Source organism: Chelon labrosus, assembly GCF_963514085.1.
Source record: "Chelon labrosus genome assembly, chromosome: 17".
Taxonomy (NCBI): domain Eukaryota; kingdom Metazoa; phylum Chordata; class Actinopteri; order Mugiliformes; family Mugilidae; genus Chelon; species Chelon labrosus.
The window spans coordinates 6,110,715-6,135,707 of NC_140350.1; the positions used below are offsets into that span (position 1 = coordinate 6,110,715).

At 40.1% G+C, this 24,993-nt stretch overlaps 1 protein-coding gene across 2 annotated transcripts; it reads left to right on the forward strand.

Annotated features, from left to right (window-relative positions):
• Nucleotides 1–13,138, forward strand: kif4 (kinesin family member 4). Of its 2 annotated transcripts, XM_084565509.1 has the most exons (31): nt 1–189; nt 1,544–1,688; nt 1,841–1,955; nt 2,092–2,282; nt 2,430–2,519; nt 3,256–3,422; nt 3,731–3,825; nt 4,008–4,127; nt 4,429–4,604; nt 5,207–5,268; nt 5,362–5,494; nt 5,726–5,784; nt 5,935–6,040; nt 6,191–6,298; nt 6,460–6,636; nt 6,868–6,971; nt 7,118–7,262; nt 7,839–7,949; nt 8,091–8,174; nt 8,286–8,399; nt 8,613–8,768; nt 8,885–8,982; nt 9,403–9,532; nt 9,617–9,787; nt 9,888–10,007; nt 10,100–10,177; nt 10,325–10,426; nt 10,736–10,903; nt 11,239–11,364; nt 11,940–12,056; nt 12,199–13,138. In XM_084565509.1, exons 2-31 carry the CDS (start codon nt 1,566–1,568, stop codon nt 12,400–12,402), a joined length of 3,750 nt encoding a protein of 1,249 aa, XP_084421635.1. In that variant the 5' UTR covers nt 1–189; nt 1,544–1,565; the 3' UTR covers nt 12,403–13,138. The 2 variants fall into 2 exon arrangements, with proteins under 2 accessions (XP_084421635.1, XP_084421636.1); XM_084565510.1 differs by lacking the exon at nt 1–189 and having other exon boundaries at nt 1,101–1,688.
• Nucleotides 13,139–24,993: the final 11,855 nt, after the last annotated feature.

Consider the following 24,993-nt stretch of genomic DNA (forward strand, 5'->3'; position numbering starts at 1 on the left):
CATCTCTTTTCATGGATATTGGTCTAAATTAATCGGAAAAGGACTAAGGTTTATCAAGTGAGCCGCAACAACAAGCAACAGTTTAAACTAAACGTTTAATGAAGAGTCCGATGTTAATGTTCCACGCTGTCATTCAGAACTACTGAATGCCGTTTTCGTATATTTGAACCCTGGAGGAAACTTGAAAAGGTAACGTTGATGCCAACGTCTTGCTAAGCTAGCTAGTTAACGTTAAGCAGCGGACAACCTTAATTCATGTAATTATGTGCCAGCTGTTCGCAACAAAGTTTTGCTTTGTCTTGTTTTCAGTTATATAATAAATTACGCCGCTTACCATAAAGATGATAAAGCGTTTTCTGTGCGTCTCACTGAAATGCACGTTACGGATAGCAAGCTGCTCGGACACAAGTTATTGTTAAACGCATGATTCAGCCTAAAATAGTACAGCAGCTTATTGAGCAACTTTTTTTTTAGCTCTCTAAAAAGAATAAGGACTGTAGGTAATGATGTCATCCACATACAAATCAGGGACCTGCTCCATAGATGGTTAATAATAGAGCGAGTCATTGGACACTGACGTAGATGTCCATGGTGGTGACATGAGGATATTATCAGAAATTTCAAAAATAGAAATCGTCATTCAAAAAGCACATTTAGTTTGGAGACATATGTAAATTCATTCTTTGATCATTTTTCTAATTCTTTTCTTTTTTTTTATGTAAATATATATGTTTGGGGGGAAAAGATTGGTAGTTGAGTAGTGGAGAAGGGGTAGGTTTAAATAAGCTTAGTCCTACTCCTTTTTGGACATGTTGGGTTCACATTATTATTTTAGTTTTGACTATTGTTATTGTTGTTTTGACTATTCTTATTGGATTTGTTTGTTTTCAGTTTACTTTGTTATGTTACTCGCACATGTTCGAAATAAAATAAACTAAAAACTAAAAATTATGGTTTGAAAAACTGGAAGTTTTATGGCTCACATTTCAGCGCTTTAGTCATGGCCTCTGTAGTAATTGGCTGGTTTCACTTTTGTTCGTTTTTAATGCATGAACTAATAGTTGTTGTAACTAAAAACAAACACAGACGATGTTGTTGTTCTTTTTGTTCCTTGTGTGTACTCTGACCTGATTTTAAGATAAGATAAGATAGGACTTTATTCATCACCGTGGGGAAATTAGGGATTTTGTCTGGTGGTATGATATTGTTATACTTCAGATGAATTATACTCTAATTCACATAATTTCACACCATTGTGCTTTGCACTCAGACTCAAATCCAGCATGCTTCAATACATCAGTTACATGCTTTAGTCCTCTTTCGGTATTCATGCACTGTTATTTTTGTGTTATTCCTAGAAAATCTCAGTATATTTAATGTCTGACCATTTGTCATTGTATTCACTGTCACCAGTGTGGACTTGTGGTTTTGTCTTAATTAAAAACAATAGTTTAACAAAGTAATAACATATAATCTGTCCACATCAACAGCCTCAAATTACCCCTCTTTACAATGTTGATCTCTTCCATTTATTTTATTGCAGGTATCCTTTGGAATCTTGCGTCATGGCCAGTGAGGATGTGAAGGTGATTCCAGTGCGGGTTGCCTTGCGATGCCGCCCGCTGGTACCAAAAGAAATTAATGAGGGATGTCAGGGTTGTCTCACTTTCGTTCCTGGGGAGCCACAGGTGTGTGCTCAAGAACAATTCACAATCTCTGCTTTAGATCAATGTCTTGACTTGCATCAAAGTGGATATAACATATTTTCTTCAATCTTATGCACCCTCACTTAATGGTTTTTGTAAAAGTTTTGACATTGTTTCTTTTTTTCCTCTTCCAGGTGATTGTTGGCACGGAGAAGGCATTCACCTATGATTATGTATTTGACCCCAGTGTCGAACAAGAAGAGATCTTTAATATATCTGTGGCTCCTTTGTTGCGTGGGCTTTTCAAGGGTACGTATAGCTTTTAACATGATTATTTACTGCTGCACAAAAATGTTACATCAGTAAAACATAATTATTAGCCAAGATGTTAATGTATTGTTTTTTGTCTGCGTATTTTCAACCTCTAAAATTGTTCTTTTGCCAGGCTATCATGCCACAGTTCTTGCATATGGTCAGACAGGATCAGGAAAGACCTTCTCCATGGGAGGAACATACTCATCAGCTCAAGAGAATGACCCTTCTGTTGGAGTTATTCCCAGAGTTATCAAAAGGATCTTTGAGGAAAGGGAGAAGAGGGCAGACTGTGATTTCTGTTTGGCTGTGTCTTACTTGGAGGTTGGTGGTCATGTTGTTAACTCTGTGTAAATAACTTTTTTTCTGTAAATGAGAAATTAACTTTTGTCTTTGGCAACCAGCAATTGTTTTATCATTGAACTTCACCTTTAAAAGTCATTCAGTCAAGCTTTTGCCTTTTGATTGTAGATCTACAATGAAGATATATTGGACCTGTTGTGTCCATCTAAAGATAAAACTGCCATCAGCATTCGGGAAGACCCTAAAGATGGTATTAAGGTGAGTGGCCGACATATTGAAAAGCCATTTACACCAGACCGGGCATATGCCAACCAGAGAAGGCTTCAATTTGGGGAAAACAATTCTGTGTACTGCATAGATGGCAACAGTGTAGACACTTAAAACAAACCGCTTCAAAATAATACTCTTTCACAGAGAGTTGTTTTGTGGTTATTTGCACCAAAAATAAAAACAAAAAACAGATTCTTTGTTTTTTGGGCACAGTTGGAATGGCAAAATGACAAGAAGAGCATACTAGTGAGAGATCTAGTGACCTAGTGGCACAGATCCTTGTCAGCCACAGCACAAAGCAGGACAGTAAGTCTGTGTGCTCTCATCAGCTTTGCAGAATCAAAGCAGATAATAATAGTACTGAAATTCAAAGCCTCCTGTAACCCTATACAGTGTGTGTATAAAGAACAGAAGAATGCAGTGTAGTCGGGGGGTTCTTAATTTGACTGCTCATAGATGGCCAGGTCTCAGTTTAGACTGACTGCTATTGTTAGCTAGCATACTATTTGTAGAGAAAAGAAAAGAAAATAATTTCACCAGTCTTTATTTATCTGTAGCAGCAAGGTAAAAATATAGATGTCCTGGTAGGACAAATTTGGGCATTTCCAGATGCGCCTGTGTCATGTATTGCCACATTTCTTACAAACGTATGTAAACACGCGGACACACTCGTATAATTCTTGGTCCCTGCTTTTGTTTGTATTTGAAATATCCTGTTTTATAGATCGTCGGGCTAACTGAGAGGCAGGTGTTTTCTGCCCATGAGATGGTTGGGTGTCTGGAGCTTGGAAACTCTGCTCGTACTGTGGGCTCCACAGCGATGAACGCTGCTTCTTCACGTTCCCATGCCATCTTCACTATCACACTGGAGCAGCGCAGGGGGGCAGACAAGTCAGTGTGGTTGGCTTTTCTGTTCTTTTCTCTGAACACACATTTTGCACTCTGTAATATGCAAACAAATTACATCTTGACAGTACTCCAATAAGGGATTTACTCATATTTTTGATTCACTAGAACTTAAATAATGCACATTTTTCAGGTAGTTAATGAAATATTAGATTTTGAGAATGGAATGGAAAAACAGTTTTTGTGAAGATACTATATGACATTGGGTTAGTGTTTATGAGCTGCTCCACATTCTGTCACAAAAATCAGCAAAACACAATATATATTAATACTTGTGTAATCTTCTGTTGCAGAGTGGATTCAGTTGTTTCAAAGTTGCACCTTGTGGATCTGGCAGGTTCTGAGAGACAAAAGAAAACCAAGGCGGAGGGAGATCGTTTAAAAGAAGGTAACCAAAATCAGTTTTCCCCTAGATCCAGTTAAAAGCTTCACTGTGACTACTGATGTAATGATTCAACTGACAATGTGTGCTGCTTTATAGCATATAATGTATGTTTGCTGTTTTGTTGATTTAAAGTAGTCTTGATAATGCCAGTTCTGTCCTGTGATGGTGTTCATTCTTCTCTGCAGGCATAAGCATCAATCGTGGCCTTTTGTCTTTGGGTAACGTGATCAGTGCCTTGGGAGATGAAAGCAAGAAAAACACCTTTGTTCCTTACAGAGACTCCAAGCTCACCCGCCTGCTACAAGGTTGGCTTTGATTTAGTGTTCAGAAGTTACGTTGTGATCATTAGGTCAGTCTTGGATACCATTATCACTTTGAGGACCTTGAAAGGAATACAATATGCATCCTGGAAAAGGTTTTCATGTCTGCTTCTGTTCTGTTATCACAAAATCAGAACATCTTGATACTCCATTGATAGCATTGTTCAGCAGAGATGTGCAGTGTTTTATTACTTAAAACATAAACATATTCAAAGCAGCAGTGACACAACATGCTAAAGAACTGCACAATAATTATACTTTTGTGAACTGTTTTGTGTGTCCTCAGATTCTTTGGGAGGCAATAGCCACACTTTGATGATTGCTTGCATCAGCCCTGCAGACTCAAACATGGAGGAAACCATCAACACACTGCGATATGCTGACAGAGCTCGCAAGATTAAAAACAAACCTGTAGTCAATGTTGACCCAAGAGCAGCAGAAATGAACCGCCTGAAGAAACAGGTACATCAATTGTAGTGACTTAAAGAAAACTAAACGAACTTAAATAAGCCACTGAGGTGGCGTGCAGGTGAACTTTTTCGGACGCGTGTTCTGGGATAAACAATAAACAATATCCAGTGCATTCCATATATTTGGATTCTTGAAATCCATTTATTTTCAGACACAGAAGATGCTCTCACCATGTTGAAAATATTACAGCACTGTCCCAAATCCATATACTTAACATGCCAGCCATTCTGACGAGCTTCCAGTTGACACGGTCAAAAAAACAGTTTGATTCCCCTCAGACACACACTTGATTTCCCCCAACTGTAGCTTATCTATATGCACTTCCACACTGGTGCTCCCTCTAGGTAAAACAGTGATTTAAATGAAAGATAACTGCAAAATATATAATGGCTTCAACACATATGAAAAAGAAATGTCTCCTTTGTAGCACTGTTGCCAAGACTCAAACCACCACTTTTGTCCTTGTATTAAGTACTGTTTGAGAAAGACTTCAAAGACTGATGGGATAGAAAGCAAGTCTATTATACACTCATGAATTGCTCTGTTTAAATTGTAATAAATGCCCTAATAATTTTGATTTGTATACTTTATAGGTTCAAGAGCTGCAGGTGATGCTGCTCAATGCTTGTGGAGGAGTAGCTCCAGTGCTCTCTGGGTAAGAAATCATATTAATGTACCCTGGGTAAATGTTTCCCATAGTGAAAGGCCATAACGGTTAATCAGTTTGTTTAATGTGACGCATATACAGGACGGATTCAACGGAGAATGTAAGTAAGCTGTTGGAAAGGAACCGTGCTCTGCAGGACGAGAACAGTAAGCTGAGCAGAGAGCTGAGTGAGGCAGCTGGACAGACAGCATTCATGTTTGAGAAGATTATTATGGTGAGCTGAACCACAGCAGCATACACTAATCATCTCAAAAATGTCACAACTGGGGAAAATATTACTGTTGGTAAAAATCTGTTCATTTGTACCCAAAGAATATACAAAAAAAACAACTATTGGCATTGCACTGCAAAAAACAAACAAAGAATTTACACAGTCTCACTTTTTTACTGGATCTCTTTTTGTCATTCATCATGTTTCTCATGCAGTTTTTGCTTCATTTTATAGACAGAACAAGTAAACGAGAAACTACAAATCAAAATGGAACAACTGCAGCAACATGCAGCGTAAGTTTGCACACGCATCAAGCCAGTGGATCATCAGGACTGGTTTCACAAAGCTTTCAAAAAAGATACTGAAAACTATTTGTTCAGGATTATAGCAGTTCCTTGTTGAGCTCAATGACACGCACTGAGCCACACTCATTTTATCTGTAGATGTACAGTCAATCTTGAGAAAGTGTTGGAGACACTGGAAGACCAGGAGTTGAAAGAGAATGTTGAGGTGATGAAAAACCTGCAGGACATCATCCTGGAGCTCAAGGTACATGAGTTAGCTTGTATTATAAGCCAAAGTAACATATAGTAAAGCTAGAACTGCATTGTTATACTCGCAGTGCAAGTATTTATCAGAGCTTATGTTACAGCTGGTGTTAACTATACTGACATTCACGGATTACTGTCTATTTCTAAGAATGAGAGCGCAGGCATTGCCGCTTCCATCGATGCAATGACTGCAGGAGAGGATGCAGCTGAGGTCTCTGGAAATGGCAGTAAAAATTCAGCAGATGACTCCCCAGCAGTATGTTTTGTTCTTTTCATTTCCTTTGTCAACATGCATACTGTAATGATGATTATGAAATTCTTTATTGTATCAATCAAATGTAATCCAGCAACCTCTTTTCTCTGAAACATTAGCTGGTCATAGAGTAAAGACCTCATCCCATTTTTAACTCCTAACAGGATGCCACTGGCCTGAAGGACTCCCCAGAGGCATTTACATCCCACCATGCACTGCGACAAGCCCAGCTCTCCAAGGAGCTGATTGAGCTCAACAAAGTGTTAAGCTTGAAAGAGGCTTTTGTAAAGAAAATGTGTGAGAACGACAGCCAGTTGGAGCCGATGCAGTCAGAGCACCAGGCAAGAGGACTTTGTATTTTTGACTCACAAATACTTTAAACCAATTCAGTTCCAGGCTAAATTTCTATTAAATGAGTAATCTTTTATTATTGAAGTCACACTCTGTTACTCCTTAATTCTTGTATTAATTGTGATACAGTACCATACTCTAGATTATTTGTGGAGTGTTGATATAAATCCTTTATAATGTCATGAAACTGTAAAGGTTTTAATTTTCATCTTGTTCTACAGAAAAATGTACATACTCTACAGAGTGCAGTGGATTCACTGCAGAAGGAGAAAGAAGAGCTCGTTTTGGCACTTCAGTCTGCAAAGAAAGACACCAACCACGCCAAGTATGAATGCTTTTTTTGGCTCTTTGGTTGTGTCTGTTATATTAATGCCAAGATACAAAGTTAATTGTTTCGATTAAAAAAAAAAAAAAAAAAAAGTAATCTCATAAGCCCACACTCCTTTATCTGCCAACTCCACATTCTTCAAGGCTCAGCGAGCAGCGGAGGAAGAGACTACAGGAGCTTGAGGGCCAGCTTGGAGACATGAAGAAGAAGCTGACTGAACAGTCCAAAATGCTGAAACTCAAAGAATCCTCTGTTCAGAAAGTTAGCAAGCTCATGCAGGAGATACAGGTAATTTATTTTTCTGACATCTACTGGGTTTGCCTTTGATGATGCGGTTTGTACATTATTGGATGTCATTATGTTTTTGTCAGTATAGGCTGTGTTGTTGCCAGCTAGCATACTATATATAGTGCCTGAAAATTAAGGCTGAGAAGAAGGTTATTTCCCTGGTCATTTGTTTTTTTAACCTGGAGACACATTAATGTCAAGCATTTTTTGCAGACTTTAACCAAAATAAAATACAGAGTTTGTGCCATTTTGTTGCCCATCTCTCACGGGATTGTACATATTACTATTACTTTCATGATTGCTGTTTTAATAAGACTCAGCCTGCAGAGTCTCATTAAAACAATAAAGACCAGTAGTTGCCACGTACAGTATACACCAAATATGCATAATTGCCCGGAGCAGCTGGGCTCCCAGTTGCACTCCTAGCCAGCCTTATCTTTACTGCATGTTATGACTTCTCTATTTCTCCCCATGTATGTCTGTCTGTTTTCACTGTCTGATAGTAAGCATAGACTACATAATAGTTAATAAAATATGATTCAGCCAAAGATGCCAAATAATGCTGTGTTCTCACAGGCTATGAAGACCCAGCGTACACAGCTAATGAGGCAGATGAGGGATGACTCAGAGAAATACAGACACTGGAAGAGCAAGAAGGACAGGGAGGTACTGCAGCTAAAGGAGAAGGTATGTGGAGATAAAGTTCTCCTGGAGATATTGCATGGCTTAATTCAGTTACTCACTACTACAAATGTCCATTTTTCAAGTAAACCCATTAACTCTGTAGGTACTTCTTGAACCCCACAGTTTATTTTTCATGCTTTACAGGATCGTAAACGCCAGTATGAATTGCTTAAACTTGAGAGGGATTTCGAGAAACAGGCCAATATCCTGCGTCGTAAAACTGAAGAGGTAAGGCCTTTTCTGTTTGTTGCAGTGCATTTGTTTTTGGACATATCGGAAACTTGTAATTTCATGGAGTAGATGGGTCCCTGGTAATGGAACTGTTTCACTTTCTTACAGGCTGCAGCTGCAAACAAGAGGTTGAAAGATGCCCTACAGAAGAGAAGTGAGGTAGCAGATAAACGCAGAGATGTGCAGAACAGAGGCATTGAAGGAGCTGCTGCTAGAGTTAAGGTAGTAAAACCTGCTGCTAGGACTTACTGGTTGTTGCAGCGACTTATATTTGATTTGTTTAGTTTACTGAGCTTAAGAAGCTGAGCAACAGTAACAAATATGCTGAAATACTTGAAATGTATTAAATATTAAAATACTGAGAATAGAATAGATGCTAAAGTCATAATCATATTGTTGGCCGTTGTCTTGCTAACCTTTCACTTATGTCATCAGACTTGGCTTCTCAATGAAGTGGAGGTGATGGTCAGCACAGAGGAGGCCCGGCGCCACCTCAATGACCTGCTGGAAGACAGAAAGGTCTTGGCACAAGAGATCAACCACCTTAAACAGCAGATAGAGGCTGGGGAGAGACCTGCTCCTAAAATCAGGGTGAGCTTGGAAACCAATTCAGCTAAGAAATACACAGTTGGTGAGAAGTGTGAACTTCAGTGCACCGATAGAGGACAATTGTTTACTGGTTTGTTTTGTGACAACTTTCCATCCAGCGTCGGACACTGATCATCTCTGAGCTGGAGACCCAAGGGGCTCTGGAAACACCTTTGACCAAACAGGTGGAGAATCTGGAGACAGAAATGGGCCTCAGGTGAGTCAGGAAAACCAGCTCAGCCTCTGAACAAAATGGTGTGTTTGATTTTATCTTAAATTTAGCCTATGGGTAAAATTGCATTCTTCCTTTTTGCCAAATGATACTGGGTAATAGCTGATGCTAGCTAAAAGTGGCCATTTGCAAATATTGCTCTTGAGCTCACATTACTAAATGATAGAATTTGTGACTTTTTCCGTACTTCATTTAAGCATTATTATTCCAAAAAATCCACTTATTGCCTTGTTGTTCTGTGCCAGACTTGGCATTGCGTCTCTTACGACAATTTTTGTGTCACACCTGCCAATATTAAGGAAATGTATGAGAGGGAAATGTCAAATTTGAGCTATTAAGATAGAAATGAAGTGTTTTGTTAAGATGTGCTAAGTGACTTATGTCATCGTACTTGTATCATTACAGGAATGCCCAGATTGCTGATCTACAGCAGAAACTACTCGCAGCTGACGGTGAGGGACGTTTGAAACAACGCATAGATGGCATCACAAGCATTGTCGATGCCAAGTGTGCCCTCAGAGTCCTGATGTCTGAGGTGAACAAATATATCATTAAGAGTATAATAAGTTGCTGGTGTTTGTTCGTGTTTCTAAATGTCATAAAATATTTATTTTTTCAGCTTGTCTCTGCTAAAACAGCCAGCGCCAAGCTGGAGAGTGAGTTGAAACAGGAGAAGGGAAATGCACAAGATTTAAGGAAGATGATGGCTGATGAGAGGAATGTGATGTCAACCATGGACATGGAGCACCAGCAGCAGCTGGTGGAACTAGAGCAGAGACATCAAGAGAAGGTGCTGTATTCGTATACCACTCACCTCTTTTCAGACACTGGATATGTATTTACAGCCCTTTTCTTTCTATTTCACATTTGTTGTTTTTTCTTTTCTACAGGTTCTCTACATTCTTAACCAGCTACAGAACAAACCCATATGTGCAGAGTCAGATGAGACACAGCAGAAAAATGAAGAGAGTTCAAGGGAGAAGGAGCTTCTTCAGCGTCTCAAAGTGCAGGTCTGAGAGTTTAATCAACTTTTGAGTCCACTTTTCCCCTTGCTTTATGAAATGTTCTAAAAGCAGTAAATACATTCTTAACATCATTTTAGGAAGAAGAGCTTGAGAAACTACGAGAATTAAGTGAGCAGAACCAGAAACTGCTGGAGCAGAACGAGCAATACAGACAGGTGACTATGTTTATATATGTTGGAAACCACACACGACTGAATAGTATTCTCTCATCCCATAGAGGGACTTTAAATAGTTCTAAAAGTGAAGTGCTGCCTTTGTCTTTAGTGAAGTGTTAAACTCAGCCATCTGTTTGTCCTCCTCAGAAACTCTCTTTACTCCACCTGGCAAGTGGGAAGAAAATCCTTCTTCCTACGAGCAACAGTGAAAAGAGCCCTGATGACTCATTTGAGTATGTCCCTCCAAAAGTAAGTTTTGCCAAAATTGTACCACCTCCTTTCAGTTTTTATTGTTGTTTTTAACAACACTGCTTCAAATTCTTGTCAGATTTGGCTAATTATGTTATTTCCCTGTAGTTGCTGGTACTGTTTTATTCTTTATCATTCCACTAAGAATGAATAGTTCTTTTCACATCTGGGCCAATGACTGACAGTCATAATTCTAATTCTGTCAAAGTTATCAAGCTAGGCTAACTAGTAGGGAAATTATAGAGATGTAATTGTTTTAAGTCAAATGTTGTTGATTGTTCTCTCTTTGTGTCCCTCTTTAAACAAAAGCCTAAAACGAAGCGCTTCACCACAGCCAAAGCACCTCTGAGTACGGCCATCAACATCGAAGAGCTGATGTCTCCCAGTGAGGATGAGAAAGATGATGAAGAAGATGAATGGCGACCTGAGAAACCGGAGAAGGGACGGAGAAACTCAAAGAAATCAAAAACAACTGGGGTAAGACAGAGATAGGAATATGGGTTATTGTCAAACTGACCAGTAGTGTATTAAACTCACCAAGCCTGACTGTACACACCACTCACTGAAAGATCATACAGAGTGAGAAGAAATCATATGCAGGATATTAAGTCCAACCTCTGATGGATAAAGACCATCTGATCTCATTTCACTGAAATGGAGTGGAGTGCTCTGAATAAGTGAAAAGCAGAGGTGTCATCCAAAGAAAATCTCTGCTTGTTATAGCTCTCCCTGGATGTGCTGGGCTGCAAATGGCCTTTTTAGATTGGGATAGCTGAGTTATTTATGATGCTGGGTTGTGTCTCTCTCTATAGTGTGCGTGTAAAGGCCGCTGCAGCAACAAGCAGTGCAGATGCCGCAAAGGAAAGATGACATGTGGAGAGAACTGCCAATGTGATCATGAGAAATGTCGAAATCTGGATAACCATGCGCCTGCTGAGGTAAGTTACCTCATTATTCTCAACTCTCATTAGCAATAGTTTACCCCATTTATGACACAGCTACACTGATCAGCCACAACATTATGACCACTGACAGGAGAAGTAACTAATATTGGCCAACTTGTGACAGTACAGTGTTCTGATGGGAAACCTTTGGACTATACACAGAAGGTTACAGCATGTCCCACAGTACTCTAAATGAGCCTTTAGACATGTACCACCCACCTAGACCAGACCAGGCACCCCCACCCCATAGCAGTGACACTCCTTGATGGCAGCAGCCATCCCCAGCAGGATGCAGCCTGACACAGACACACACACAAAAACACTTTAGGAACAACTCAAAAAACATGAAGAACAGCACAAGGTGTTGACCTGGCCTCCAAATTCACTAGATCCCAAACTGATCAAGTATCTGTGGGATGATCCACAGAGGCCCCTCCCCTCAACCCATAGGACCCAGAGGCCCCCACTAACAACAGTCTGTTGCCAGACACGTGATATTTTGTCACATAGCAGCATCCTGTTCCTTCCTTCCAGTCTAAAGGATATTTTGATTTGCTCTGTCATTTCAGGATGTAAGCCACACAGAGAGCGTGTCCCTAGACTCAGTCTCTCTTCAGGACCCTACATCCACCAGCCCTGACAACACCACCTTCTTCAAGCCACCATCTTGCACACCTACAAAGAAGGTAAGATGACTATTGACTGTGCAGCACAAGGAATGACTGCTAATCATCCAGAAAGTATGACCTATATAAGTTTATTATATGCTATGATATTGAAATGGGTAATGCAGATCAAATGGTCATGTGTTTATGCGTAACGTTTTAGGTGCTTCAGGAAATTGGAGACATGGGACACACCCCTTCAGACCCAAAGTTGACCAGGAAACCTAGCGTGGCAGAGGAGGAAGAGGAGGATGACGAAGAGGAGGACAGAACAACAGTCAGCTTCCTCAAGAAGAAGAAACGACTTCTGACGAGTTTTCAGAACAGTTTTTTCTCTGGCTGCACTCCAATCAGAGAGGAATCATAGACAGTAGAGTCTGGTAGAGCTTTTTAAAATAAGTGTCAAGATATTTGGCTAAATGTTTTCAGTTGTTTTAAAATGTGATTAATGTGTACTGTACCTGATTCTAAAACACTTTATTTTCCGTGGACGGTAACAGAAGGACTGTGAATAGCATTGATTCTCTTACTGAAATTCACAATGAAGTGATCAAGATATGTGTAAATAACTTAGTTTTATGTGTCATGATATTCCCCCAATACTGAGACTAATTCTACTTCAATACAATAAATTGGAACACGCAATAGAGCAACCTTTAGGTTTTTCACTGTACTTTTAGTGTCAGAGCTGAATAAAGTCTTACAGCCAACGTTGTTTTTTAAGAACAAATGATTACTTTCTTTCTTTGTCCAATTGTCTAATGTCAAGTCATCATAGGTTAAAGATAAAAAAGATTATTTATATCCTTTTGACTGTTAGGATGAATGTTTTACTGTCAACTCCTTTTAGTTGCTGTTTCTTGTAGGTCTTGTAGTGGGAATAAAGAATTAATAAAAAAATTAAAAACCTTAAACAGAAAGCCTGTATTAATTAATCCTTTGCTAATCTAAGCTTTAGCACACATTTTGCCCTAACTGAACTGTAGGATACTAAATATGTATTTGATGGCAGCAGCATGCATCAAAGCTGGAAGGAGCATGTCCCAACACTGAGCGTTGAGAGATGCAGATCTGAAAGCAAACTGTGTTCCTATTCTTTTTATATAATGTGTCAAAAGCTTTTAATGGGTGACATGTCTGGACTGCTGAATGTGTCTTTTTCTTGAAGAAATAAGGCCTTCCCTGAAATGACATCTGGATGACAGCATGTCTTGCTCAAAAACTCAGAACGTTCAGCATTAGTAGCGCCTTCACAGATGTGCAAGTCAGTCCGTATTATAGCAAGCCAGCTGGATGATCCTGGTCGTCTTCAGCGTAGAGGATACTGCATCTATAAAAAGCAATTAAAATCTTGACCTGTCAGATCAGAGGACAGTTTTCCACTTCATCATGATAAATGATCTCTGGCCCGGAGCTGTCTGGTTCTTGTTTTTGTGTGTTTTTTCTTTGCATGGCAAAGAGTTTTTAACTTGGATTTGTGGATGCAGAGACAGTGATCACTGACGAAAGTGTTCCTGAGTCCCTGCACTGATTTCCATTAGTGCTGCCTCATGGCCTCGAATCAGTCATTCAGCATTAGGTTTCAGCCTTGTTCATTCCTTACAGAGATCTCTCTGAATATTTCCATGATTGTTTACACAGTAGACACTGAAACCCTTAAAAAATTATTTTTGTTTAAAGATTTTCCCAGTCGGTTTATCAGAGTGGTGAATCCCTCCTTGAGTCAGCCTCTTTAAGATCCTCTTTTTATATCCAGTCATGTTAAGGATATTTAGCTTTCTCCCTCTATCCCAGCTCTCTTGGAACTTGCTGCTGGCATCAGATTCAAAATATCCTCCAAAAGCAGTTGCATTTAATATAAGGTTTAAATATGATGACATGAGTTTTTATTCACATTCTACATACTGTAGCTTCCCAACTTTTTGGGGGAAACAGGGTTGTTGTAGCAAACACATTTCCACCAAATCAAATTCTCATAGTGGTAGTTTGCAAAACAGCCAAGTCATGCAATGTTTATATTTAAATATGAGGAATAAGAGGTTTCTTTTTTTTTCTGCTTGAAAGATTTTCTCTATTTTGTGTCCATCCATTACTGTGTCCTTGTGTGTAGCAGCGATGTGCACCCTTTGTTTTTTTGGATCAGATTAATAAAGCGGTCAAATGAACATGCAAAAAGGTTCTGTCTAGTATTTGTTTAATGCTGCTGACAGTAAAAGTTAGTGTAATTATTTTATTTTATTTTTTTTTAATATGAAATTTTACACATACATGTATAATACAAGTAAATGTTTTCCAGTGTCCTGTTCCTTATTGGCCAACATACACTCACTGACCACTTGGTTTATAACACTTGCTTACTGATGCCGGTTTTCAGTGGGGGGCCAAACGCGTGGCAGCAATGTGGAGCATGAAATACTTCGGGTGAATGTCCGAAGATTCAGTTGATGTCCTGCAGAATTAGGAAACAAAATGTGATCTCAGTTGACTGTGTCTTGACTGTAGCTGGCAGAGGGGCTGATTGAGTGTTTCTCCAACAATCTGTGGAGTTTAATCAGAAAGGTGCATAAAAACCAAAAGCACGTAGACTGGTTGGAGGTGACAGAAACAAAAACCTTTTCTTCTGTATCTCACCCAAGTCATCAACACGTTGGTCTCTATGTCCAATTTTCACCCTTGTGACAACTGTATGGGTGTATTTTTTAAATTAGATCAGTAATTATGCATAAATAAGAACGTGGCTACTTTGAGTGACAGGTGAGTGTCCTCAAAGTTCCCAAATTGTCTGTCTAGACCTCAGCTCCACTCACCCCTCCACTGCATTAACCATTTTCGAATTAGTCGGGAGCTAGGATGAGCCGGGCTCAGTGGATGTGAAGGAGGATTTAACATTAAATGCTCCTCTTGTTTGTCCTTCTGACATACTTAGGAACACAACAGCTTATCATGATGTCTGATCACAACACATAGAGTAGTATTAGTGTCCTGGTGTGACAGAAGCAACTATAAAAGAGACCTACATGATGTTCTCTGCAGGCTGTGTGCTGACACAAAGCTGTTGTATACTCAAAATAAGCTTGCTGGAGGCTGGGCTCAGCTGCATTCATTTTGTCCATTCCTCGGGCCCATACTGTAGCGCTCCAGTGTCCTTTATAGAAAACTGAATAAGCAATTAATGACCAACAGCCTGTCTACTGAGCTGTTTAGTAGGCGCTTAGTATGATTTTACAGCCTCATTGCACAAGTAGATCCTAATATACCTGCATGGGGGTGATACAGGTTTTGACAACGCCAACAACTAAACAGTTACAGCTCTCCCAAGGTGCCGCTGACATTTCTCACCACGAAGAGGGTGTCTACATTTGGTACAAAAGCTCTCCACCTGGTGCCATTTATAATCACTGCCAATTCTTCCGCCCAAACTCCCCAAACATTTTCGCTCGATCAGCAGCGAAGGAAACTGTGGTCCGCGGGGGACATTTTTGGCTGTTATAAAAGCTCCGAAGGCCAAATAAAACCCTAGACAAAGCAGTATTGTTTGACTCGTTTATTCATTTTTGTTTCGATAAAAAGCATTCAGACATGAACAAAAATATTTTTTTTTACCAGAAAGGGACGTGGAGGCAAAGGAATAAATTACACATTTTAGCAAGAAGATGAATTCACAGAATGAGTATGAGTGCGCACGCCACAGAAGAGAAAACAGGCACGAGTTTAACAGGGGGCAGATTTCATCAGGCCTCAGGGAAATGAGTTATTAAAGGCTCCCTTCATGAATACAGAAAATATTCATTTTGTCTAAATAACAGCCTCAGATTTCAGAATGTGGGATGAAAAGTAAACGAGGGGTCGCTTCTGTTTGATGAGCGCTCATTCAGAGAGTTCAGAGAGGTGTTTGTTTAGGATTTTAAAAAATAGTTTGAGAAATAAATTGGTGAAGGCAGCGTCTACTAAAATGTAATGGATGTAAAAGTCAAACTACAGAGTGTGCAGATAGTAGACTCATACAGTATGGATCTCTGCTCTCAGTAGAGGTTTCTGATTTCAGGAAGTTGTGCTGAGCCAGACAGAGGCCTTTTGCTGTTTATGCAATGCACAATAGTCACCAGTAGAGGGCGTTAAATATCAGAATACCTCTTGGTGTACACTGGAAAGCTTGCAGTGTTTCACTACCAAAAGCTGATTTCTACCTGTGTAGGAGCTCGTAGATCATCCCTGAGCCTGTGTGTCAAATACTATTAGCTCCAGCTTTCACCCGAGACTTTATTTATAGTTTTCATCATGCTCTTATTTCTTTCAATGTGATCTCAATGTGTCTGCATCCAGAAATCAGAAGCAAAACTGCACCGACAGAGATGAAAGCTTCAGCCTCACAGATTCTCATTTGCAAGTAAGGAGGGGCATAGTACTCTAAGGTTTTAATTCAAATCATGTTCAAATTTATATTTTCATCCGGCGTTCTCCTCAACTGCAAATGACTGGATTTTCATATTCAAACTTCAATTCAAAAAAATTCAAAGCTGCTTTTATGGATGAATACATTAAGATAACTGTGTAATGGATTTGCTAACAACAGAAAAACATCCCGTTAAATTTACAGCGTTCTCTCAGATTGTTGGAGCTGGGTGGATTTACAGGTGTTTGTAGGTCTTGGCCACAGTGTTCATTTTGAACTGTAAAATGCTGTTAATGGTTTATCAGGATCAAATATGACTCAGTCATGGATGCAGTGTGTGCACTGAACAACGCAGATTCAGCAACTTCAAATTTATTATTTTATGAAGAATACTTCACTGAAGAATAAATCGCTGTTGCTAAATTTAGATTTCATGTCAGTTGTTGTGTTAGTGTTTGTGCTGCAAGATGCTCACCATGAAACATCTAGCTGTGGAGGCCTGAAAGTGACAAAATGTTGTAAAAGGTTATGAGACAGGTAAAAAAAAAAAAAAATTAAAAGTATTGTTAAAAGCAGTATTAAAGTAGAGTTTAAAAATAAAATGTTCCACTGTGGCTAGCTAACGTGGGCTAAACAAGACCGGCCTTTTCACCTAGCTACCTAGCTAGTCTACATATGCTAGCACTGCATACTGCTAGCATCAATGTATAAACTGTAACAGTAGTTCCATTAGCTACAGTAACATTAGCTAAAGCATTTTAGCTAGCTAGCTAACACTTACAGAGTTAGTTTACTAACTTAGAAGTTCATAAGTTTCTATCCACAATTCACATTATCTGCATGTTTGTCTGTTGTCTTTTAAAATAAAATTATTAAAATACAATTTAGTTTTGCCTTGTCAAACAAATGGCGGTAACTAAATGTTACAACGCAGCAGTCTCTGGACAGCAAATGAGACATGCAGACGCAGGGATGTTGTTAGGTTTATTTGAATAACAGAGAGCTGAGTGGAGATGACGGCAGGAGAAACACTGAGTTTGGCGTGGAGTAGAAAATGGCGGCGGACGGAGAGAGGGCAGAAAGGCTGCGGCTGGAGATCATGGGAGTGGTATGTGTGGCCAAATGAGTGGGAGGCAGGCATGGAAAGAGTTGCTGGCCAGGACGTGAGGTAAATCTGAGGACACGGAAAACACAGGCAGCAAGAAACAGATAAATACAATGAGACTGGTGCTAGAAAGATTCATCCTGGACAGAGGCCAGAGACAGAACGATGTGGTGAAGACTGGAGGAAAGGTTGGGGTTAATACTGGCAGCAATGAGCTGATGAACCACAGGTGTACAGGAAAGAGCAGGGCCAGGGTGCAAGGGTGAAGTCCTGTGCCTGCAGCTGATTGTGACAAATAAGACAAACACAAGAGACTCAGTTTATCAGTATAGTTTCTTGTCTGTACTCATGTTCCTGTAGACCTGTGATGCATCATCACTTGCTACCTGACTACTGTTCCAATTTGAAGTATGAATCTGGCCGTGTACAGTCCAAATACCTAAATGTGTTCTTTATCGAGGAAGCATTGGGAGTTAACTTGAGTCCACAGCTAGGTATCATTTAAGGAGAGTCGTCAAGTAAGCCGCTGTTCCACTTGAACTTGTCAAGTCCGAACTACCAAGTAGAAGTCCAAAGTTCATGTACTTGGTATTGATAGACGCCCAAGAAAAAGAGAGGAGGTACTGCCAGAGGCTCAACATGAAAAAGTTTTTTAATAAAATAAATTTGTATTTTGTGTTACATGATTCTTAAAAGGATGTGAATATATGCTAAGTGGCTCTGGCTATTTTAATACACTTAATATTTTTGACTCCATACAGTTCATTAAGGGGTTCTGTGAAAGATGAACAGAAAAAGTCTGCAGCCAAAATGATTACAGATTACAGACCTAAAACCACCGAAAGCTTGCATTCAAATAACATATTTTCTCCTCAAAATTAAAGCAACATGTAACATGTCAGTAAGCAACATGCAACGTTTAAAAACATATTTGCGTGGATTAGATATTACTTCTATGATTTTAATGCTACCGTACTGTATGGGAGCGGTGTGTCATCAGATTTGATTCAAACGTGGTTTCGTGTCCTGATTGGTGCTCAGGCGGAGTTGACATCATCGTTTTTCCACCTTTTTTCTCCACCCACTCCAAAGGAGCAGGAAGAGAACAGAGGGAAAAAAATGAAATGACTCAGATCATATGAGCGAAACTGTTTCAACTCTGACAGAAAATAATTGGTTCATAGGAGATACCATGACTCGTAGTAACAAGCTGACCGAGGCAACAAGTTTTCAGGGCCTTAAACACAGTTCTCTCATTGTTATACACCAGTTTTACTGAGTTCTGTTTTCAAATTCAGTTAACATAGGGACTGTGTCTGAACATGGACATATGTAGACACTGTAGGATTGTTCTGTTATACTAATTTACTAAATGTTAAAAGATTCATCGAGCTCAGCTGAAAATGTCGTTCAGCATAGGAGAGACATCAGACATCTGAGCCATGACTGTGTGGAAATGTGTGGCTTGAAGGTTGAAGGTTTGAAGTCACATGACTGACACAACCATATCTTTAAAAATAACTCACACATTACTGTTTTTTTTATTTTTTTATTCTGCCCTCAGCTTCTCGGTTAGGTTTAACTCAACTGGACCAAAGTCCTGCCAAAAATGACGAAAGATAATGTAGAAAATCGTAAAACTATGCAGAGTGAAAGAAAACTGATTGATTTAAGGTGACGGGAAGTTACCAGATTGAAGCTGCAGATTGTTTTAGAGCTAAATTAATGAAATGAGAACATCAGCAACCCAAATGAAATGTTTTATTTCTTAAGATCACAGCGTGACCAGATCAACCTCTGCTGCGGGTGACCTTGTGCACAAGACCATTTTTTATGTTCAGCAAATTGTCGTTGCTATCTGATCTAAATGATTATGACCTCAGGTACCGTCAGAACAAGAAACAGCTTTATCGGCGAGGCAGATTAATGCTGTGCACATATTCCCTGTCTTAGAGACACTGGACTCTGCACTCAGGCTTACCAATCCCTTGAACTTCTGAGATAAGATAACTCAAGTGCATGAATGAAAACAACGTGAAATGCCATTGCTTGGAGGAAAAATGTGCATGTTTCACTACAAACTATGCATTCATTTCACTTTGCTGAAGAAGTTTGTGATGTTTGTTGTGTAGTGGAGACACTAAAACAAGACCCCAGATAAGTAATGACATGACAACAGTGAAACAGAATCAAACCAGTAAATATGATGATATTGAGACATATATTAATTCGATATTCAGTGTAGGCAGATTCAGAAATATAGGATTCATGGGAATAAATTTTAGTTTAGATGTTAAGAGACAGGAGCTCCGTTAATTGCAGAGCAAAGCTTTACTGCCAGTGATATGTGTCACGTGCTGTTTTTCTTTTACAGCCGCCTTAAAGTTTAAGAACTACGCAGCAGGTATCATTCAACATTATTTAACGCTTGACGTGTTTTTTCCACAGCATTCTTCCAGTGCTTATTATTTATGACATTATTAGTAACCTCTATGCTTGGAGTGTTCTCCGCCAATGTTTAACAGCATTCAATCAGCCTTTTATTGTGCTGTCGTTCAATCTCGCTCCGTGACCACAGTCCATGAGCTTTTGCTTCCTCATGTGCTATTGCTTCATCCTTCTGAGTTTCATATCAGCTAAATGTGTGTAGGTGTACGAAGGCAGTAAACATACTCTATCCTGACCCTGAAAGCTGAATATGTATAACATAATGTCAGTGCCCTTTATAATGGAGGCCGAAGGGAGTTTATTTATTTTTCATTTTTTATTAAAACTCAATTTATAAGCCTCTTAAATCGTTATGTGTTTTCTCGGAGGGCTTTCTGCAGGCCATGTGAGGTGGTGAATACATATTTTGTGCAGGGGACAAAAGAGATGTGCTCGACTCTGGCCCTACCCTCCGTGTCAGTCAGTGTGGAATCAGGATGTTGGACCGAGGGGCAGGGCGCTGGGCCTGTTAAATATTGACAGCGGGTGTAATAATTAACCTTCCACCAACTCCTGATCCCTTAAACTGGCTGCTCTGCCTCGTTGCCATTGCTTCGCTGTCATTGCTGACATTTACATCGAGACATGCTCCTCTTCTAGAAGCCTCTCGCTGTCGGTATCGCCGCGTCTGCGTCTTCACTCGTCTTGTTTGCTGCTCTCCTGAACTGAATTTCATGTCCGCCGCTCTGGGACCCGGGTCCCTGTGTCACCACACCTCATGACACAGCTCTTCAAACCTTTGGCCTCGCCTGCGAAATCCACCAGCCCCACGTTCAGTGTAAAAGTGAGTATTTCTTCTTTTTTTTTTTTAACTGACAAAAACATCTGCTTATTGGTTATCTTAATCTTTATTCTTTTAAAATCCTAGTTGACACAACTAAATCTTTAAATGTTCACGTTTGTGTACTCAATAATTGGTTTTTTTTTTTGAATAAGACAAACTATAACTGTAATTTTCAAATAGTGTTAAAATTTCTGGCAGAGAGCACTGGATGCAGTATGAATTAACCTCATAAAAGTTAACCAAGTACAAATATAGACTGTCGAAGAGAGGCGGCAATCACTTGATTGCTTTATTGTTCTGTCTTTTTTTTTCTGTGCAGAGTTTTACTGCAAGGCAAAGTCTAAAGAGCTGTAAACCGACCCACATGAAACAGAAAAACATAAAGAATTGATAGAATAGTTTTAAACTGTTGGATTAGAGACCAGCCACGAAGCCATTTATTTAATAATTATGAAGACAAATGTCAGTGTAATCAGGAAACTCGGAGCCTGCAGGTACACAGGTCAGACACACCCATACTTGCATATTGAAAGGCGCCCTCATGTTGACAGCTACCATAAAATCTCTGTTATCTATACAGGCCTTGGCCCTTTGGCCGTGCTGTTGGAGGAGAGTGAGCAATGATGCCGTTTACTTCAGGCTATAAAAACTGGGAGGAGGAAATAGCCCGGTCAAAGTCACTCATGAGAGGAGACTCCTCACGTACTAAAGCCGCTGCCTCCAAGTCGAAACCCTGAGTTGACCTCTGTGCTTCCTTTTGCTCCTCTCTCTCTCTCTCTCTCTCTCTCTCTCTCTCTCTCTCTCTCACTACCAGGACTTCCAAACGGCCTCGAGGACACTGAAAGCGTGATCTCATCATAGGTTTGTTCGTCGGTTACAGCATTTAACTGCGGTTTCATGCGGAGGGAAGTGGACGCCGTCATCATTGATGCTTCCTTCTGGTGTTTGCTGGATGTAACAGCAACTCCATGTGGAAGTTGAGTGTGTTCCAGTGGAGGTGCTGTTACCTGCAGAGACTCACCAAACGCGACGCGAAGCCTGCTTTTGTTTATCTGCTTTTGTGCTCCTTGGTGCCTCGCTGGGAGATCATGAAGAGTTTTTTTACGCTGAAGAGACTGACGAGTGATGGGGATCAAGGTGATGACCTATGAATTGACAGCCAGGGAATCTAACATCTGCCTGTCAGTTCTGTAGGCCACTGCTGCGTTTGTCCCACTGAACGTGCACAGATACGCACCAGACAGTTCAGGCCTTGCGGACCTCCAGCGACGATGACCCGACTGTGAATTGTTGTGCTGTTCACATTAATAACAATTGTTCTTAAATGTCTTTTATGCTTAATAAAATCTGAATTTGTTTCACTTCGAGTCTGTCACTTCTGCTGTTGATTTATGTGAGAAAGTCAACTCAGTTTTATTTGTGCAACTTAAACACACACCTTTTATCGAGCAGGTACATAAAAAAGATGATGTGAACATAATTTTGATACACTGATAATTACAAGATCATTAAAGGCAAAAGTTACATCAACGTGCATTGAACTGCAGAATCGTAATAGTTCTTGGCTTCTATAAATTAAACTGGGTGGAGAAGGCTCACATTAAACTGTGTCTGTTTTATACCCACACTCAGTATAATTAGGTCTACTTTCACATAAATAGAATCTCTAATGCTCTAAATAAACAGAGTAATTTTTCAAATTGAAGTTAACACAGTGAATGTTTTAATAACACATGATCTGCCACTCTGTTATATACTGAAATTCATCCTGCAAACAAATCCAGGGCTTACAAAATCCTCAACAAACAACACTGACTGATAAAGGCCATCCCGCTTTCACTTTTGCATTCAGTGGACATTAATAATTCACCATTTTAAAAATGTCACATGTCCGCTGGACTGCTAAATGTTACTAAGGATTAATAATAAACAAAACATCTTCTTCTTCTGTAACCGCTTGTCCTGTGAAGGGTCGCAGGGGGTGCTGGAGCCTATCCCAGCTGTCATCGGGCGAGATAAACAAAACATCATTCATTCTAATCAGCTAGTTTGTGTATTCATAAATGCTGCAGCCATTAATACTGGACGAGTGTTCTTCATGATACAGAGTGAGGAGGTGCTCATATGCTGCTACCCTGATCACAACACAGAAGATATCCATTGAGAGAAAGATTTATTCATGTTTAATTCAACCACCCTCACTGTGTCAGCTCACTGATAATAGACTGAGTCGTCAATCTGACCCGCTGTTTCCAATTCTGTGGAGGCTTATGGGTTGGAAGTGGCAAAGACAATCAGCTATGATTCCCACTAGGTTAGTGAGTTACTTTACCAGTTTACTTTGAAATACCAGATGGTGTGACTTGGATTCTTGACCCATGATGAACCCAGGGTCGTACGTTGTTTCAGGTTTTGGATCAGCAGACATGCTGACGTGGGTGTTACAACCAGGAGCGATCAGTTCCCACCTTGTATTCAAACAGCATGCAACTGCTATGGATCTCCCTTCTTGATCAGCCCCAACACTGGCTCATCTTTTCTTTAGCCTTCTGATGCCAGCAAGACGGAATGTCTGATGTAGAGAATAGCCCGTAGACCACCTGCAGCCCATCTCTGTGGGCTTGTGGCGGGCCTTCCACTCACATCTTTTACATGCCTTTACAAGTCTGAGATATCGGTGACTCTCCTCTGTCCAGTCTTCCCAGGGAAAAGAGGCGCGTTAAGAACAGAATATCGCCTACTTCCTCAGGTCAGTTTTCAGGCGAACTGAGACAAGCAGCCCAGATGAGGCCCTGAGATCTCCCTGAGGTTTTTCTCCCTCTCTGACCAGACTGATTTGTGCCTTTCTGTTGAGCTGATGCTAACTCTATTGCATTCTGGTGCCTTTAAAAACTGTTCATAGAACCACTTGTACTTCACCTCTCCCAAGTCTTACGGAGAACAGCTCAGGATGTGCTCCAGTGGATTGTGAAACAGGCAGAGCAGCTGTCCCAATATCCCAGTTCAACATTTAGATGGACCAGGGTGACATTTTCACCAGCTGGATCTATATCTTCCAGACCGTTTTATGTTCCCAATTAGTCCATGCTTCCTACTTGCATGTAACCACCTACTGCAGCTCTCCTCTGCACAGATCTCTCTCCCTGGATCAGCTGATGTCTTTTTCTCCTCCGTGGTAGTGATGTCTTCTGTAGCTACCATGCAAAGCTTGTTCGGCTGACAAAGCCTATCAGGATGCTGTGCAGCTGCCTCGCTTCTTCAGAAAGGTTCTAACTTACTAAGCTACAAATAACTATTTAACAAAAAAGAGATAAAAACAAACTGGTAACACTGTGCTGCATGTAATCAGATACCTGTTATGGGAGAGACAGGAGTTTTGTTTTTTTTTTGGTCCAGAAAATAAACCAGTCAGGTTGTTGGGTGGGTCACATGTACATACTGACCCAGTTTACTTGGTGTGTTTTGATCTCAAGTGTATTTGAACTGAATTACAGAGCAGGACAAAACAGTGACAGCAATGGGAGAGGAGTGAAAAGCTGCCTTTGCTGCCACCTGGCAGTTAAAAACATCTCCTCGATGCAAAGAATGCAAAGAACGCTGAAGGGTGTGGGATATTTAAAGCGAAGGCAGAAGTGCTGGTCAGTGAGTCATCTTATATTTGTGTAATCTTTGTGAATCGGGCCTTGTGTTTGTCTTTGATTTAACCATTGACTGTATATACTAGGTATATGTATATTATGTATATTATCATTAAGACAATCAAGTTTGCTATGATGACAGCTGGGATAGGCTCCAGTCCCCCGACCCTTCACAGGACAAGCAGTTACAGAAGATGAATGAATGAATGAATGAAGTTTAGTATGATATGTGTGTGTCATATTGTGTATATTCAGGAGGACTAAATACACAAGAGAAAACACTGCCATCTAGTGGATTTAAAAAATCTGAAACAATGGCTGCTGGACTTACAGAGTTTGTTGAAGATGTTTTGCCACTCACCCAAGAAGCATCTTCAGTTCAGTTTTGTTGTTCATCAAAACTAAAAAAAAAAAAAAAAAGCGACCTGAATGAGTGAAACCTCTTCAAGTCCAGTTGCCCCATTGTCAGCCTTTTATTTTGGATAGACCATACACTGTAAAAATGTCTATGGGGTAAACTATGAACTGGATGACTCAGACCATTCACGGAA